This window comes from Vulpes lagopus, chromosome 1, assembly GCF_018345385.1.
Source record: "Vulpes lagopus strain Blue_001 chromosome 1, ASM1834538v1, whole genome shotgun sequence".
NCBI classification, from domain to species: Eukaryota; Metazoa; Chordata; class Mammalia; order Carnivora; family Canidae; genus Vulpes; species Vulpes lagopus.
In genome coordinates, this window is record NC_054824.1 from 73,219,408 (window position 1) to 73,237,692 (window position 18,285).

General features: G+C 36.3%; 1 protein-coding gene across 8 annotated transcripts in view; it reads right to left on the bottom strand.

Moving 5' to 3' along the window:
• The window catches only part of ATP13A3 (ATPase 13A3), a 98,115-nt gene that overhangs the window by 13,708 nt on the left and 66,122 nt on the right, over positions 1–18,285 (bottom strand). For all 8 annotated transcript variants that reach the window (XM_041743790.1, XM_041743792.1, XM_041743784.1 and 5 more), the window contains 11 exons: positions 16,552–16,676; positions 14,873–15,048; positions 13,928–14,050; positions 13,765–13,844; positions 12,835–12,877; positions 12,638–12,747; positions 12,248–12,344; positions 11,262–11,334; positions 9,007–9,184; positions 6,841–7,028; positions 1,783–1,871 (listed from right to left, as the gene is read on the bottom strand). In XM_041743790.1, coding sequence (XP_041599724.1) covers positions 1,783–1,871; positions 6,841–7,028; positions 9,007–9,184; positions 11,262–11,334; positions 12,248–12,344; positions 12,638–12,747; positions 12,835–12,877; positions 13,765–13,844; positions 13,928–14,050; positions 14,873–15,048; positions 16,552–16,676 — 1,282 coding nt within the window. The remainder of the gene's footprint in view (positions 1–1,782; positions 1,872–6,840; positions 7,029–9,006; positions 9,185–11,261; positions 11,335–12,247; positions 12,345–12,637; positions 12,748–12,834; positions 12,878–13,764; positions 13,845–13,927; positions 14,051–14,872; positions 15,049–16,551; positions 16,677–18,285) is intronic.

Genomic DNA, 18,285 nt, shown 5'->3' on the forward strand with positions numbered 1-18,285 from the left:
GCAGGGTCGAGGGAGAACATGATGGTAAGGTTAGTTGTCAAGATGATGAATGAGAGAACTGATCCGTGAGCTATGCATGTAATATTCAGTATGCCAGTGGATACTCAGTTCTGAAGCTCAGTTGTAAAAGCTGGGCCAACATAAAAGATATGACAGGAGAAGCCAGCACTACAGATGAGCTCCTCCAAATGTACAGAGTTAACACGGGAGAGAAGAATAGAAATGTGTGGAACACTAACATCTAAGGAACAGGAGGAGAGTCTGGAGATTAAAAACGATGAGTCATAGAGGATAAGAAAAAAAACAAAGGGAGCACAGCATCACAAAATTGTAGAGGGAGTCTCCAGAATGATCAATCACCTGGCTAACTTGTCAAATACTGCTGAGGAGTCAATTAAGGATGGGGAAAAACAAAAAACAAAAACTAAAAGGACAAGTCCACTGGACTTAAGAAGAAAGTTGTTAATGGCCTTGGCCAGGGCAACTTCAGTAGGTAGACGCCAGACTATCTGATGAGTGTGTGAGAGGGGACTCGAATTACGTTGCACTCTTTCAGGAAATAATTTGGCTGTGAAACAGAAGACCCATGTGGCAGGAGAGAAACATAAATGGGTTTTATTTTGTTTTCTTCTTTTGCTTAAAGTGCTTATCTAACTCCCTCATCAAAGCACATGGGGCAACAGACACACTCATACCCTGCTGGTTAAGACTATAAACTGTCAACCTCTTCAAAGTTCAGTAACACAACTGCTTGTACCTGGGATAAAACCCTGAGCACAGGAAAAGATGACAAACGACCTAATTATTTCCCAATGGAGATGGAGAAATGAATAAAAGTATACTCCCATAATCTATAATAGAATACTACACAGTAGTGAAAATGAAATACATTTATTGACATGGATGCATCTTAAAAATAATGCTAATGAGAAAAGGCAAGTCACAGAAAAATACAAATAGCGAGGTGCCACTGTCATACAATCAAAAGCAAGCAGAACTATCTCTATGGCTTCATACAATATTGGTTAAGTATATAATTAAAGCAAGACAATGAGGTAAAAAATTAGAAGAGTGGTTCCCTCAGGGTGTTTGGAGAAGGGTATGTGACAGTGCCTTACTGGTGTCATGTTACCTTTTTTAGGTTGGATGATAAACTCATGGATGTTATTTTATTACTATTGTGCTGCACAACTTATATACACGTGCATATTCTCTTATATAAAACAAGTATTTCATCATTCGTAATATTTTTAATGAAAATATGAACTCAGTGGCCAGAGAAGAAGGGGCAGTAGGTACAGACTATTCAAGTAAGTTGAGAAGGGACAGATCAAATAACAGGGTCAAAGCTTTTTTATTTTTTTTTATTTTTAAAGATCAAGGAACATTTTTTTTTTCCCAGACAGGGAAATAGAACCAGAGCAAAGACTGAAGAAAACAGGCAAGAAACATAAAATAACAGACTCAATAAAAGCTGCTGTTTCAATTATGTTCTTTATTCTTTTTAGGGTATTTTTGGGTTAATATAACTGCACCTTAGAAAATTCAGAAAGAAGAGATCCTGGGGGAAATGACCTTGACAGTTGAATCTTTGTCCCCAGTAATATGAGAGCAAGGGAAGGGAGAGATCGTTAAGCCCTAAGCAAACCTCCAAAAGTCCCATCTGGCTGTGTAAGAACCACATAATACTAACACGTCATTGTCTGTTCCTGTCTTACTACTGCTCTCCTAGATATTATCACCCTCAGACAACCAATAGTAATTGATGTGCTGAACCCTTACCTGAAGAACCTGGTCAATAGAGGCAACTGGATGCAACATGATGAGTAATATGAAAACATACAAAATAATCACAGACACAACAAAAAAATCTGAAAAAGAAAGTAAAACAATTAAATTAGAAGTTCCTTTAAATAAAAATGCATATATAATAACAACTGATATACTAGCAATCCTGTATTTGGTTTTGAATACATCTATTTAGGTTGGTGAAATATATAAAGTGTGTGTTTTGTTAGGGCCAAAGAATTTATTTATGTGATACAGACATAATCAGCATTTATAAAAATAAGAGACAGACTTTTATGAACACTTATTTCTAATTTCCCCAGACAGATAGCTACTTTATAAGATAATCAAGACCATATATAATTCAAAGACAGGAGACTAGCCTATGCAGAGCAAACTGAGATTATCATTCAAAACATGTATGGACTAATTACTGTTGACTATAAAAATACTGAATAACATTGTTACTCCCAGTATTAGGTATGTTATAATCCTAAATAGAGGCATTCTAATTTGCCTCTAAGTATATTTCTGTTAGGGGAATCCCACTTTCTCAATGACTTCCTCTGTGAAAATATTGCCACAGAAAACATTAGTTAAAACCCAGAAACTGAGTTGATTTACTATTTAAATGTGAACTATTCTGCTTGCTGCAGTAGCTAGAAATGGTAAATTCAATCCAGCAGTACTTCCCATTACTTTCCAACTCAAAACTCCCTGCTTATGGCCATTTGCTAACTGTGTATATGCATGCATACATTTGCACATAAACAAGCAGACTCTTATTTATATAAGGAGCCTTAAGGCTCAGAAATTTCCCCATTATATTGGTATTCTCCAACTCTTTTCCCTTTTTTCTTTGGCCTGGATATTTATTTACAAAATCTTTTCTGAGGTTATCTTGAAACTCAAATTTTATTAATACCATGTGGAACCAAAATTTTATCAGAAATCCTTCAGATTGGGTAAAGAAGTTAATATACTATTCTATGGACTGTAAATGAGGGATCTCATACTATTTTTAAATATAGGAGTCATTTATAAGTATAAACACTGTTAATATGTCAGTTTCAAAACCATAGGCCAATATCATTCGTTGCTCTGCAGAAATAACATATATAGTTATTGTTTATATATGTTAATATACATATTTATTGTTCTAACAACTTAGGCAGAAAGTTGTATTATTTAACATCCATGCCAAAGTAGGGGAACTTTTATTATGAGTCACTGACCGACAGGATGAAAAATCTGGGACACATGTTAGATTTAAAAAATTTTTCCCTAGATTTTTATTTTTAAAACACACTACTAAACTATAAACAGAAAACATTAACATTTTATTCAATAAATGTAGCAGCTAAGGCAACACATAAGTTATATAGTTATTCAAAGAGTTAATGTGGTCAGTTAAAAAAAAAAGCGTTTGGAAAGTGCTAGTTGTAAGTACAGAAACACACAAAAGACAAAATCAGAAAAAGAACAAGAAGAAATGGTCAGAATACAAATGCCAGAGAGACACAGAGACAGAGAAAGTGGTTTCAAAATAGTAATAGCCCATATTGAATGTTTTCCAAATTTTACTGCATTTTTACAGCTATACACAAAAGAGATTTATCATCTAGTTCCTGACATGTTGCCAGAAAACAATTTTTTACTCAGGCTCATAAACTTCTTACATCCACCTCAACAGCGTTTCTCAAATTTTCCTCTTTCTCCTAAGGCCACTCCCTTTGATCACACGTCTAAAAACCTGCCACGATATCCATGTGAAGCAGAAAATAAGTATTTAAACCTTTCCTTTCTTTAGCCAGGGTAAAGAAAGAGGCGCTATTAGAAGGAATCTGACAGGGACGCGCATCGGCGGCCAATGTAAATAGCCACCAAAATGAAAAGATAAACAGAGAAACCAAGAATGGGAAAACCAGGTATTCATTTTTGAGAGCTACGGAGTTTCTAGCTGACTGTGCTCTCTGCTCCTCGACTCTCCTGGCATCGCTACTGAAGTACAAGTAATGCTCTTCACCAGAAGACTGAGCGATCAAAACTAATTCTGTGTTGGTGGTGACTGGAGATAAGGGGAGAACGTTCCTTAAGGTAAACATTTAGATTCCACCACAAAGCTGTGTGAACATGAACACATCCCTAGGAGCTGAGGTATTTCAACTAATAAGATGAGGATATGATGAGGAAAGAGTAGACTTAGGCCTTCAAATGCAAAGCATTTGTAAATTCAAGTTATTATGAACGATGTCTCAGCTTATGGCGTCACAGATTTGTTCATCAAAACCAGTTGGTTTTGATGGCATATGGCATCAAAATCAGGCATCATAAAGGAGTTCCTTACGTTCCCCTTAGTATGTAACTCAGAAATAAAGCCTTACATAGAATAAATAAACCTACAATACTCGTTCATGACTCTGATATATACTTCTCTTGTTCCTTCCTCAAAAATATGAACTGGGGTCTTCTGACTTATAACCACAAATTTCAAGTCTTTTTATTCCTAACCCTACTTCCTTATTATTCAGTTTATCTTTGAAAGGCCACCTTATCCTGCAGAGCCTCTAGGTATCTGCTCCAATCAATTCAGGCCTGGCAGAGGAACAAGAAAAAATATAGACCCAGAAGAGGAGAAATACTGGCAGTCCAGCAGTGAGGTCTTCGCAGACCGGACTTGGATGTCACAAGCAGGAAGTTATAGGACTCAAGTAAGACGCTGTAGCAAAAAAGAAAGCCAAATCCAAGAGATCACATCTAGTTAAACAAGACTCTAAGAATTAAGCCTGTATCATCATGGCCCACAGTCAAAGGAGAAAAATATAACTGGGCTAATAAGCTGAAGCTAAAAATGGGTCATTGCAGACTGCAATTCAGTTTGATTCAGAATCCAAGAGTACAAAAGAGTACAAAAACACTCTGACGAGAATGCCTAACATGCCTAAGATTGAGATTAATTTTTTAAAACAATAATCTCAAAATAGGTTTAATATGTTTCACTATTAAGACACAGAGAATAGCACCAGCAAATCCTAGCAAAGAAAGAAGAGCTAATGTCAGCTCTAGTAAAGCCTCACTCATTCCCAGCTCTACTTATACCTTATGCTGTATTATTTCTTTATACTGTTAGACTATTCCTATCACTGCTTCCCCCCCACTTCTTTATGCATCAGTAATGGAAAGATTAAGGAACTCTAATGACAGACAAGATGTGAAAATCAGCAAAATACGTGTATGCTGTCTTTAGTGTTCCTATTTTACTTTTTCAGGAGGCATATTTTAAGACAGCATGCACTTCTGTTTATCCACCAGACATGCACAAGCTGCTTATATTAAGGACAAAGGTTTTTGTGGGTATATTTTTGCTAAAACATAATTTTTAATACACATCTTAAAAAAAATAGTCCAATGATCAACAACTGAGTTTATTATTTATTCAAGTCAATTTGAATTTACATGCAAATACAAAATATCTTAATACAAAATTAAACGGTAATACAAAGCTTTTAAATTTCTTGAAATTTTCCAATACAAAAGATGCATTTAAAAAATTGGCAATTAATAATCTCTCTTTTTCATTGGAGTGGCATGGATAGATAGGGTTGATTTACTTAGATCTATAAAATTAACTTTCCTGACATGGCTGTCTTACTTACAGTCTGAACACCAGTTTTCTTATATAAAGAGAGCATTATTCTCTGACGAGATGTTTTAGCCCTTGGGCATGCTAAATATCCTTGAAATTTAAAAATATGGAACTAAAAATAAAACATGTATATCAACTTTAATTAAGTTCACCAACTAAAGCTAACTTTAGTTATGAAGTACTCAGAAGCTTTTGAACTTGTATGGAAGGCTTTTTGTTCCAAAGCATGCTTCCAATATGCTTTTCAGTAATACAGTTTCTACTTGTTAGATAATATCAGAGGTTTTTGTTGTTGTTTTTAATTTATTTATTTGGTCGAGGGAGGGGCAACAGGAGAGGGAGAGAGAACCCTGAGAAAAGCTTCACCTCACAGATGCGGGCCTCAATCCCATGACCCTGAGATCATGACCTGAGCTAAAACCAAGAGTCAGACACTCAACTGCAGCACCTAGACACCCCAATATCAGTTTTTGTAAAAGAAAAGCATAAAATCAGATTTCAACATTATTAATACTTGAACAGTCTTACCTGTCCAAAGTAGAAATAAAACTTGACCTACAAACCACATAGTGGACAATTACAAATTAAATATATGAGAAAATGCTCTGTAAACTCTCATGATAGAAATACCATGAGATTTTATCATATCAATATAGTAGTTGTTACTTACGTCTAGGTTATACCGAAATCTGTGACCTGAGTTTGCCAACCAGAACAGTGGCATTTCTTTCTACTATAGCAAAAGAATTACTGTTCATTCATTGATACTGCAAAAATCTAAAGTTCTTTATGACAAAAATTAAGTTATCCCATATATTAGTATATTCTCAACTTTTTGAAAATTGGCAATTTATAGTCATTGATTTTTTTCCCCATTACCCCTAATTTTGATCAATCAAAATGCTGTCTCCGATTGCTATAGTTAGATGAGTCAACACAGGCATAAGACTCCATTCTACTGGCCCTTTAAGCAGAGTGGATGCAAAGGTGACACAAATGAAGGATTCCAGGTGAATACTGTCTTGTAACAGGGTCAAAAATGACAAAAAGACAGCTGGCACTGCGCAGACCACCCAGAAGCAAAATACAATATCCACTGTTCCAAATGAAGAACCTCTGTTCCTGCTTCTAATTCTAACTCTGTCTGCAATGGGCTGTAAAAATAAAAGCTGGAGCCAGAAGCAATTGGATGTGAAAACCAGGAATGTTTAGGACTGGTGGCTTCAATTTTAAACTTTAGAGTGGCAGCTACCATGAGAACAAAACAAGACAGTAAACACCTAAATCACTAGGTTCGTTCTATTTGTGAAGACCTATTTCATTTTGAAAGAACAGTTTAACTCTACTCTTCCTACAACATTTTTAAAGAAACGAAGCAGGATAAAAATCACATATGCCAAACTTACAATTCTTGTAGCAAGGCTGCCTGAAGGGTTTTCCTTTTGAAAAGGCAATTGCCACTATGAGGTACTGAAAACTGGAGATAAAAAACACTGTGGTATTTTCATAATTTTGTATATTACGCGTATCAAGTTCAGTTTCATTGTACAAATGTGAAGAATTCCAATATAGGCTTCTCGTTGTATTACAAGCACTAGAACACAAAAATATTTTACATTACTAAATACCATTCTCATTTCCCAAAAGAAATCAATTTTCCAGGATGGCTGGGTGGCTCAGCAGTTGAGCGTCTCCCTTCAGCCCGGGGCGTGATCCTGCAGACCCGGGATCGAGTCCCACGTCGGGCTCCCTGAATGGAGCCTGCTTCTCCCTCTGCCTGTCTCTCTGGCTCTCTCTCTCTCTCTCTCTCTGTCTCTCATAAATAAATAAGTAAATTCTTTAAAAAAAATTCTTTTAACTGCTTTTGAATCACTCTCATAATAAACATAGAAATAAGGTTTTTTATAGGAAAAATTTCAATGATATCAAGATAAAAATATGTAGAACAGGCAACAGAGTTAAGGGTCTCTTAGTCACATCCCAGTCAGTTTAAAAAAAAAACTAGAAGAAACTTCATATTTAATAAGCTTCTCTCACTTTTTAAATTTGGAGATAAAAGTAAGTTAACCATACTGGAATCAAAAGAAAAAAAACAAAGAAACACAGTAATGGTTAACAGACCTTAGGTTTGACCTTATGTTCTACCACTTTTTAGCTTAACTGAGGAAATATTCTTTCATTTCTGAGCCCCCATTTCCTGATCTGTAAGGATGGATACCACCTGCGCCATCACAGGGTTTCTGTGAAGAATGGGGAAGAGGACTCCTGTAAATAAACGCCCAGCAAAGCACTTTAGCACTGAGATGGGCCCCAACCTCTTATGGCACGCTCTCAGCTCTGCTTCCAGGTGGGCAGGACTGTCCAACACACTTAACAACCAGCACTAAAACATTAATTATAAAAGCACAGGCAAGTACTAATAAAATGTTGATCTGCTACAAATGAATTCTGGAAAGCTTCCCCCGAACAATTCCATCTATTCCCTTGGGTGCTTAGTGTTTATACGTGCACACAGGCAAACAGTAATGTTAAATTTCTTAGTTTCCTACAACCTTTTTTTTTTAAGATTTATTTATTTGTCTATTTATTTATTTATTTATTTGAGAGAGAGAGAGAGAGAGAAGCAGAGACACAGGAGGAGGGAGAAGCAGGCTCCATGCAGGGAGCCCGACGTGGGACTCGATCCCGGGACTCCAGGATCACACCCTGGGCTGAAGGTGTTTTTTTGTGTGTGTTTTAATTAAGTAGACTCCACTCTCAATCATTTGTGACTGATAGAATACCCATAAATAAGAGAACCACTTAGTACTTTTTTACAAGTTTTTATAGGTCTTAAAATGTCTTTCCTAAATTTGGATAAAGTTAGAGGCACAAACATTGTGGGTTTAGAAGACTCTACTAATTTCAATCTTTTCATTTTACAGATAAGGAAAGTAAGGCTCAGTAGCTAATTAGGAAACTGATCCGATAGTCTCATCTTGGTAATAATTATGACGACCACCACGCCTGACCACATTTCTAGAAATTAAAGGAGTTACCATGTTGTAAAGTCAAATACAGGCCAAATAACTTAATTATATAATCAAGCAGCTTGGGAACATTTTGTTTTTAAAGATTTTATTTATTTATTCATAAGAGACACAGAGAGGCAGAGACACAGGTAGAGGGAGAAGCAGGCTCCCTGCAGGGAGCCCGATGCAGGACTCCAGGACCCCAGGACCCCGGGATCATGCCCTGAGCTGAAGGCAGACGTCAACCACCCAGCCACCCAGGTGTCCCTGCTGGGGAACTTTTAAATAATTTTAAAACTTTTTTTTTTAAAGATTATTTATTTATTTATTCATAGAGACACAGAGAGAGAATGAGAGGCAGAGACACAGGCAGAGGGAGAAGCAGGCTCCATGCAGAGAGCCTGACGTGGGACTTGATCCAGGGTCTCCAGGATCACGCCCTGAGCTGCAGACGGTGCTAAACCGCTGCACCACCGGGGCTGCCCTTAAAACTTATTTTTACACGCATATATGTTCCAACACATTTTGCACAAGATTTTTTAAATGGATTGACCAACTTACTCTGATTGTGGATGCCATACTTCATACCAAGGTTGCTGCTTGACCCAAAAAAATCCCAAAGATTGAAATCCAATGCAGATGATGATCTGAGACAAAACGGAGAAGAGAAGGGCCCCGGATATAAGACCTGAGGGTGGTCTTTGTGCCACAAGTTCCTTCCAGGCGGGATTTAAACTCACTATATTGAAGAGGAAAAAAAGGAGAGTTTTTTATCTAAACAGGTTGCTATAAAATACAAAATCAGATTCATTTAGGAACTTAGATTCGTTCCATCTAACAAATCTGTAATATGAAAAATGTCCCAAAGCCAATCCAGATGTCATACATATTTAAATCATCTGTAAAAATATACAATTTAGGCTTTTTCAAAAGTGCCTCACAAGTACTTTTCTATTAGCCTACTGAATTTCAGAGAAACGCTAGTACAAGAATACTAAACATAACATATAAATTATAATTTTAATCAACATCCTTCTATGTTTAAGAATTTATTTTTGCATCTTTAATTGCAAAGCTACAGTAATAATACATATTTCTTTCTCTTAAGACATAAACACATACCAAAAAAGGAGACATTAACGAAGGTTGAAAGCAGGGCGCCTGGTAGCTCAGTTCTGACAACCAAAAATACCTCCAGACATTGTCAGATGTTCTCTGGGGGGCAAAATCATGTTGGTTGAGAACCACTGGGTTAAACAATCTTTAGTGGATACTAAAACTAGTGAGTGAAAATTTAATGAGGAACAGGATTTTTCATTGTTTCAGTATTTTTCTACAGATTACATAATAAAATTATAAAGAGAAGAGCAGAAATTATAGTGGAGAAACTTGGTGGTTATCACCTTAATAAGCGTTCAAAGCCCTTTTTTAAGTTACTGTTACGCTTATATAGCTTTCAACCTTCGTTTTTGTTGGTTTTTTAAAGATTTTATTTATTTTGAAAGAGAGAGAGAGAGAGAGAGAGAGAGAGAGAGAGAGCGCACATGAGCAAGGGGGAGGGGCAGAAGGAGAGGGAGAATAACATGCTTCCTACTGAGCCGGGAGCCTGATGCAGGACTCGATCCCAGAACCCCAAGATCATGAAGTGAGACAAGATTTGCCAGGGTTACTGGCATCTAGCAGGTAGAGGCCAGAGAGGCTGGTTAGCACCCTCTAACGCACTGAAAAGAATTATCTGGCCTAAAAGGTCAGTCAGAGCAGGGTCTTTCCATGGTCGAAGTCCATTATTCCTTCTATAGTTATTAGTTTGCATTTTACTCTCAGGCAGAGCTTTCCCTTCTCTCCCTATTTATTTCCAATATGGACTTGTGAATTTTCATTTGACTAAGTGGGTTATATCCATTACATCATGATTTCTTTTGATATAATCACCAAGACCAAATAAACCAACATCTTGTGTCCCCTCATACGCTGTACGTAGGATACAGTATTGCAATCCTCCTGCCAAGAATTCACAGCCCAAGTCTAATGTATAATCGGACAAATCCATATAACTGGGTTTCTTCTTTCATAAATGTCAACATCAAGATGTCCCCCAAAACGGCTGATGTAATATTCTGGATTTAAAAAAAACACTACAGTGGGGTGCCTACCTTGGCTCAGGTCATGACCACAGGACCCTGGGATCAAGCCCCAGATCAGGCTCCCTGCTCAGTGGAGAGTCTGCTTCTCTCTCCCTCTGCCCCCCCACCTGTTCTCTCTTGCTCTCTCTCAAAAAAATTTTTAAATCTTTAAAAAAAAAAAAAAAAAAAAGAGTAAAGTGACATGATAATGAAATTTGTGAGCCTAGATTAGATTCTGGTCTAAAGAACAAGGGGAAAAAATAGGTAGAAAGGACATTATTGGGATATATGACAAAATCTGATTATGTGCTGTGGATTAGATATTATATCACTGTTAAACTTTCTCATCTTTATAACTATGTTTAATTACCTAAGAGAATGACTTTGGCGACAATATACAATAAAATATGTGGATGCAAAGGGGCATGATTACACAAACTTATTCTCAAATATTTTAGAAAAGATGAAGAACAATAAAATAATAAAACAACTAGGACAAATAAAAACAACTTATAGTAGTGCTCACTTTGGCAGCACATATACTAAAAACAACTCGTAGTAAATGAAGTATTTACAAGGAATCTAAAGAAGTATGCACTGTGTTATAATTGTTATAAATTTACCAAAGTTTAATGAGTTACATACATCAGAATTTCATATGCTTTTAAACCAATAACGAAGCAAAATACTCACTTGTAAATACCACTACCAAAATGATTGCCAGATCAATGAAGAGAAACTGGAAGTCTCCTAGGTTACTTAAGATCTACAGAAATAATTTTTAAAACATAATTAGTTTTCAGAAACTATTTTTACATCACTTTCCCCCAGCATTAGATTTTTCCTCCTTGGTTTTAGTATCTCCCTCCTCCCACCACCAATAAGGACAACTTTAAAGTGACACTTAGACCTGCTTAAAAATTAAAATACAATTACCTTTTATATTAGTGAAAAAAAAAAACACGTATTTGCAAAGATTCAATTTACTAATATAAACGGCAGCTACTAAACATTCATTCAGTAAAAATTTAAGTTTTTTGGCAAAAACAAAACAAAACAAAACCAGAAGCTTGTACTTACAATATTCAACACTCTTGAAAATTAGTATCTCAAAGCTTCCTAAGACTATCTAACACCATCCTCCCTGATCCTTTCTACAAATGGTAGAAAGGGATAGTTTCACAAAGACCCCCTGGGATGTCACATTTATTTTGAGAAAATTCTAAAGTGAGATCACTTCAATTATCAAATCTGATGGAGTATACCTATAGATGTCACTTGTTTACATTTTTTCTCCAAATACAGAAAGTCCTACAAACTACTGCTGAAACATCTTTCCTTATTCTGACCTTTTTCTGTAAATATATAGCAAAGTTAACTAAAATTCCGAAATATGTCATAGCTTGACATTTTGAAGAATTCCCAATCTGCACTAAAGTAAAAAAAAATTACAATCACCTTTTATTCATAGGGTCCTAACCACAGTCATCAACGTTAAAGAAAATGCTGTTCTAGACTAATGAGATTTTCAATCTGCTACTCGAAATATAATAAACTAAATGAAAATTTATAGGGGCTAGTTATTTAAGTTCCATACTTAGTGGATGCAAACATACTCAATTTTTTGGTTCAAATGCCTTAATAAAAGCACCATCTCTATAAGCAATGACGGTACTCACAGAATATAGCAGAGTAACACTGAAGTACTGTATAATGCTGTACAAAGCCATAAATTTAAACACGCAGAAAGAAGTCATTAAAGCAGCACGGCCTTCCCTGTGAAAACAAATGTTGGCATGTGAATAAAAGCATTTTGAACTCTTCCAAATCACAATTACATCTTAACAGATGAACATCAACGTTCAACAGCTACAACAAAGCACTTTTCTAACAAAAGAACTAAAGCCAAGCAGAACCGAAAGAGAAGTTGCAACCTATTGCTAGTGAACTTACAGATCGAATATACTAATAATACATCATTACAACAAACTCATATTAATTTCTATAATTTTTTCTATATTATTAGAGCAAGCCACAAAGATAATAGTGAAATTTTCAACTTGTGCTACCTGATAAGGTTTGGCACACAAGAAATACTAGGAGTTTTGGAGGTAAAGGGAGATGCCACTGAAGCCTCGAGCTCTGATAAAGAAATGCCTCCATGCGCCCTCTTCAAAGCCTAATGGTTGAAGAAGAAAAGTGGTTACGTTTTGTGACTATGACTTAGGCTAAAGAAAGAACTCTAAATCACAAAAACCATACTTACACCACAATCATTTGCACCATCACCGCACATCCCAACAAAGTAACTGAGAAACAAAAATTAGGTTAAGATTTTGATTACTTTTATAAAACAAACATTTAACTTAAGATTTCCCCAATATGTTATTTTATTATGAAGAGCTGACAGACCAAGACCTCCCCAATGGAACTAAAGAATCTATTTATCACAATGACCATAGGCATGTTGCTTTGCAAACATCACCAGCTTGCAAGCCAAATAACCTAAGTTACTGTCCCATTTCTGTCACAAGCTGGGCAAATCAGTTTCTTATTTGGCATCTCAGTTTCCTAATTTTAGAGCAAATTTTAGAGCAATTTTATGGGTCTGTACAGTCTTTAGTAACCTACTTTTAAGGCTATTGGTAAAGATTTCTCCCTTTAAAACTTAAACAAATAAATAAAATAAATAATAAAAATAAAAATAAATAAAAAATAAAACTTAAACGTAATTATCAATAGAAACTATGAAGCTACTTCTACAAGCTGAGTGAATGAAGCCTTTCTTACAGATACTACCTGGAAAAGGAATTATGGATATTATACTTTAGCTAAATAAATGAACATGAGTCTCTTTTAAAAAGGGACTTAGAGGGGATCCCTGGGTGGCGCAGCGGTTTGGCGCCTGCCTTTGGCCCAGGGCGCGATCCTGGAGACCCGGGATCGAATCCCACATCGGGCTCCCGGTGCATGGAGCCTGCTTCTCCCTCCGCCTGTGTCTCTGCCTCTCTCTCTCTCTCTCCCTGTGACTATCATAAATAAATAAAAATGAAAAAAAAAAAAATTTTAAAAAAGGGACTTAGAGTTATCACCTACTGACAGGTGACAACTCCATACACATGAAATATTAGTTACTTTTCTGGTTTTGAAAATGAAATTATAATCCATAAAAACAAAAAACCCCACCAATACTTACTCTACATTCTGCAATGCTTCTATTAGTTGTGTCTTCTGATCAGGTGCCATACGGGCAAACACAGTGCCATGCAACATCAACTGGGAAAAATACAAATTTCTTTAAAATATGGTTTGTAACGTCTTCATGTGAACACATACATATATAAACCTAAGTCACTAACCTTAGGAGCAAGGTCTTGAAAATGTTCCAATATCACTGAAAATGATTTTCCATTCATTGCAAAATGATAACGAGTCACCTGAAGATCCTCTAAGCTATCATGGACCAGTTTAATTGGAATAGCCTGTGCATGAGACATTTAAAACCGTATTTAGGCATCCAGACCAAGTAACAAAATCTTATTTTAAATATATTTGATCTAAAGCTAAAGTCTTTCATCTGATATTTTACATAAAACAATGAAAGTTTAACATTTGTTAAAAGTACAAGGAAAATTTTAAGGCAAGCTACCGTTAGTGGTTATTTAAAAAAAAAAAAAAAGGCTAAAATCAGCTTTGGTTTCAAATAATGCATGGACTAAATATTATGGACCACTGGCACCATTTATTATTACCTTTAAAATAGGATACGGGCGCCTGGACGGCTCAGTTAAGAACGGTTAACTGCTCTTGGTTTCAACCCAGGTTATGATCTCATGGGCTCCTCGCTAGGGAGGGAGTCTGCTTGAGGATTCTCTCCTGCTGCCCCTCCCCCAATTAGTGGACTCTCATTCTCTGAAATAAATAAATCTTAAAAAAAAAAAATTAAGGGATGCCTGGGTGGCTTAGCGGTTAAGTGCACCTGCCTTCAGCTCGGGGTATGATCAAGTCCCACATCAGGCTCCCTGCATAGAGCCTGCTTCTCCCTCTGCTTCTGCCTGTCTCTGCCTCTCTCTGTATGTCTCATGAATAAATAAATAAAATCTTAAAAAAAAATTAAAACGGGATAAATATCTGGGATTATCTTTTAAGATAATGAATCCTAATGAATCAATCTCTGAGGAGGTGGCCCAGGTGTCTGTTTTCATTTGTTTTTTGTTGTGTTCTGTTTTAATGCACCACCTTTATTTTTTCGGACTAAATTCAAACAAGCAAGCTACAGAAGGGAAAATTCTTCTTGACATTACCTCTGAGTCAATTGCTGATGAATTACTGCACTGTGTTAGAGTGTCTGCATAATGCCAATTTATTTTGGCGACTTTCCCATCCTTTGGAGGTAATGCTTCAGCAATAATAACTTTGTCCTGAGGTAGTATCATTCCACAGTCTCTAGCCACAGAAACAGCGGTCAACATGTTGTCACCTAATTTTCAAAATATTGAAAATACAAATAAAATAGGAAGATAAATGTATTCATAAATGTATTCAGCAATTAATACTTATCAAGAAGATCTATGATTGGGCTTGGCAAGAAGATAATATACAGTCTTACTCTTGGAGCTTAAAAATAATTAAAATTGAAACACTTTTCAAAGGAAGCCTCAAATAACGGAAGCACACATATGCTTAACAGTCAGACCATTCTCACCTACAATTTTTAAAGCCAGATATATTGTGAATCTTTTTCAGTCATGCACTAGTAGTAACCATCAACACCTGGCACAGTGCTATACACAGAGCAGGTGCTCAAAAAATATTTGTTGAAATAACTTAGGAGTGACTGATGGTCTGAACAAGAATACCTAATATCACAGGAAAAAAAAAAGAATGGATTACAGAAGTAAAATGATAAGGTAACAAGAATACAATCTTTACAAGATAGGAAGAGAAAACAGACATCCTCTCCATCATGAAAAGGAGAAAAGAAAGCCCTGAAAGAACAGGATCAAGAAAATATAAATGTATGTGAGAGGCAGGGAAAGGTCTGGGAAGCCCACTGCTGCCAGAACTGAAGGGTAATAGGCCTTCTGTCCCCCCAGTTCCCACATACTATTTCTGTGGGACACAAGGCCACAGTCTGTCATGGCAGGGAAAGAGGGGAAGAGACTGAGAGGGAAAGTGTTTTGAAGGAGGAATCATTAGAACCAAGGAATTGCTGGGATGCTATTAAATTTCTTTACTTGAGCTACATAGTGGTAAATAAGTATGCTATTACATCGATCTCAGAGTCTAAAACAAAAAATTGTCAATTGCCTTTTCCATACAGGTCTTAGTAAACACACAAGAGCCATAAAGTGATCATCTTAATTCTGATTATGTACTAAGAAAAAAATACTTAAGAGCTGCCACAATTTCACACAGCTAAGGAATGGGAATTATCTAATATCAACAATATAATAATTCCAGGAAAATCATTTGGATATAGTCATCAGAAATCAAAAACCAATCAAACAATGGCTATTTTCACTAGTATGAATTCAATCAATGATAATAAACATACTTTTATACATAAAAATATAATTCTAACAAATATTAATAATCATTTTCCATCCATCTGGCACAGTTCTAAAAATTACAGGAGACCTCCAAAATGAACAAAACATTCTCTTAACCCCCTAGAATCTTAGGCTCTAGTAGAGAAAACAAATCTACAAATAACTAACACAAGATACAATAACCGCTATAAAAAATATGAATCTAAATTTTTTTCAAAATGCCCTCCACCATTTTACTACTTCTAGAAACAGAATTTGCTAGCCCTCAAAAGAGTACTGCAAAGTTATCTTATACCTTTAAAAAACATTCTGAGCTACAATGGGACAAGGTAGGATGGAGCCACCATATACTTTCATAACTAACTGATCATTCCACAATATCCCATAACCTGAACTCTCAATTTTTCCTGTATCCTTCGATAATGTCTAACCTGTGACCATGACAGTGCGAATGTTGGCTTTATGCAAATCTTCAAGTACTGCAGGGGTTTCTTGCTTTAATTTGTTCTGCATTACAATTAATCCCATAAAATCCATGTTGTTTTCAATGACGTCTCTGCAGAAAAAGAAATTTTAACAGATAATGGCTTAGTCCACAGAACAGATCCTGTTCTCTTTATATAAATAAGGCAGGGCAGCCCGGGTGGCGCAGCGGTTTAGCGCCTGCCTTCAGCCCAGGGTCTGATCCTGGAGACCCGGGATCGAGTCCCACATCGGGCTCCCTGCATGGAGCCTGCTTCTCCCTCTGCCTGTATCTCTGCCCCTCTCTCTCTCTCTCTCTCTATCTCTCTCTCTCTCTCTCTCCCCCTCTCATGAATAAATAAATAAAATCTTTTCAAAATAAATAAATAAATAAATAAGGCAGTTTAAAATACCCGTAATTTACAAATTGAAACATTTTTTTTTTTTTTTAAATTTTTTTTTTTTTTTTAATTTTTATGATAGTCACAGAGAGAGAGAGAGAGAGAGAGGCAGAGACACAGGCAGAGGGAGAAGCAGGCTCCATGCACCGGGAGCCCGATGTGGGACTCGATCCCGGGTCTCCAGGATCGCGCCCTGGGCCAAAGGCAGGCGCCAAACCGCTGCGCCACCCAGGGATCCCCCAATTGAAACATTTTATATGTTGAATAACCATAAACCATAAATGTGTTTGCGTTCAGTATTCATAAATATTGCAACTGTAAAAATAATTCCCAAGAGTTATATTGTAAAATAAAATTTTACCCTTTGAAATGTGAGAAATAAGGATAATTTGGAAATGCCATCTTTGTAACACACTAAACATCTGTAGTACTAACAAATGTTCACCTGTATTCTACCCACAAAATGAGGAAGCATAAATAAGTCTATGCTTTACTGCCCCCCACAGTGTACCCTAACATAAATATTAGCAAGAAAAGGAAAACCTTGACCACAGCACATTCAATACAGTTACAGTGAATTCACTATCAAGCCTTTGATGAATTTTAAAGGACTCATAAAAAAAATATATAAAAAAAATATAAAAAAAAATAAAGGACTCATAATCAAATTCTCAATCTTGGAAGTATGATACAAAAACTATTTAGCAGTCTGACAATAAGATCTACAATGGGTCCCAGAGATGGGGCTCTTAAAATATTTATTAATATTCAATAGCTATTAAGAGGCTATTCCTTCAAAAGTTGAGTTATCTACTCTGCACAAGTAGTTCTACTAGTCATTGGGAAGTCAAAGATGAAAAGGTTCGATCTCTACTCATGGCGTTTTTGTGGGAAAACAAACGTGCCAGCAAAGAGATGCATGCAGAGGCTCAGAGGCTCAGCTGGTCGAGCATCCAACTCTTTAATTCGACTCAAGTCATGATCTCAGGGTTGTGAGATCGAACCCTGCACTTAGTGGAGATTCTGCTTGGGATTCTTTCCCTCTGTCCGTCCTCTCTCTCTCATTCAAATAAATAAATAGTCTTTTAAAAAGAGAGGTGCAAACAAAAATATCATGGAGATGACTGTATTCTTTTTCTAAAGTTTTTTTTAAAGATTTTATTTATTTATTCATGCGAGATATAGAGAGAAAGGCAGAGACACAGGCAGAGGGAGAAGCAGGCTCCATGCAGGAAGCCTGATGCGGGACTTGATCCCAGAACTCTGGGATCACACCCTGAGTCAAAGGCAGATGCTCAATCA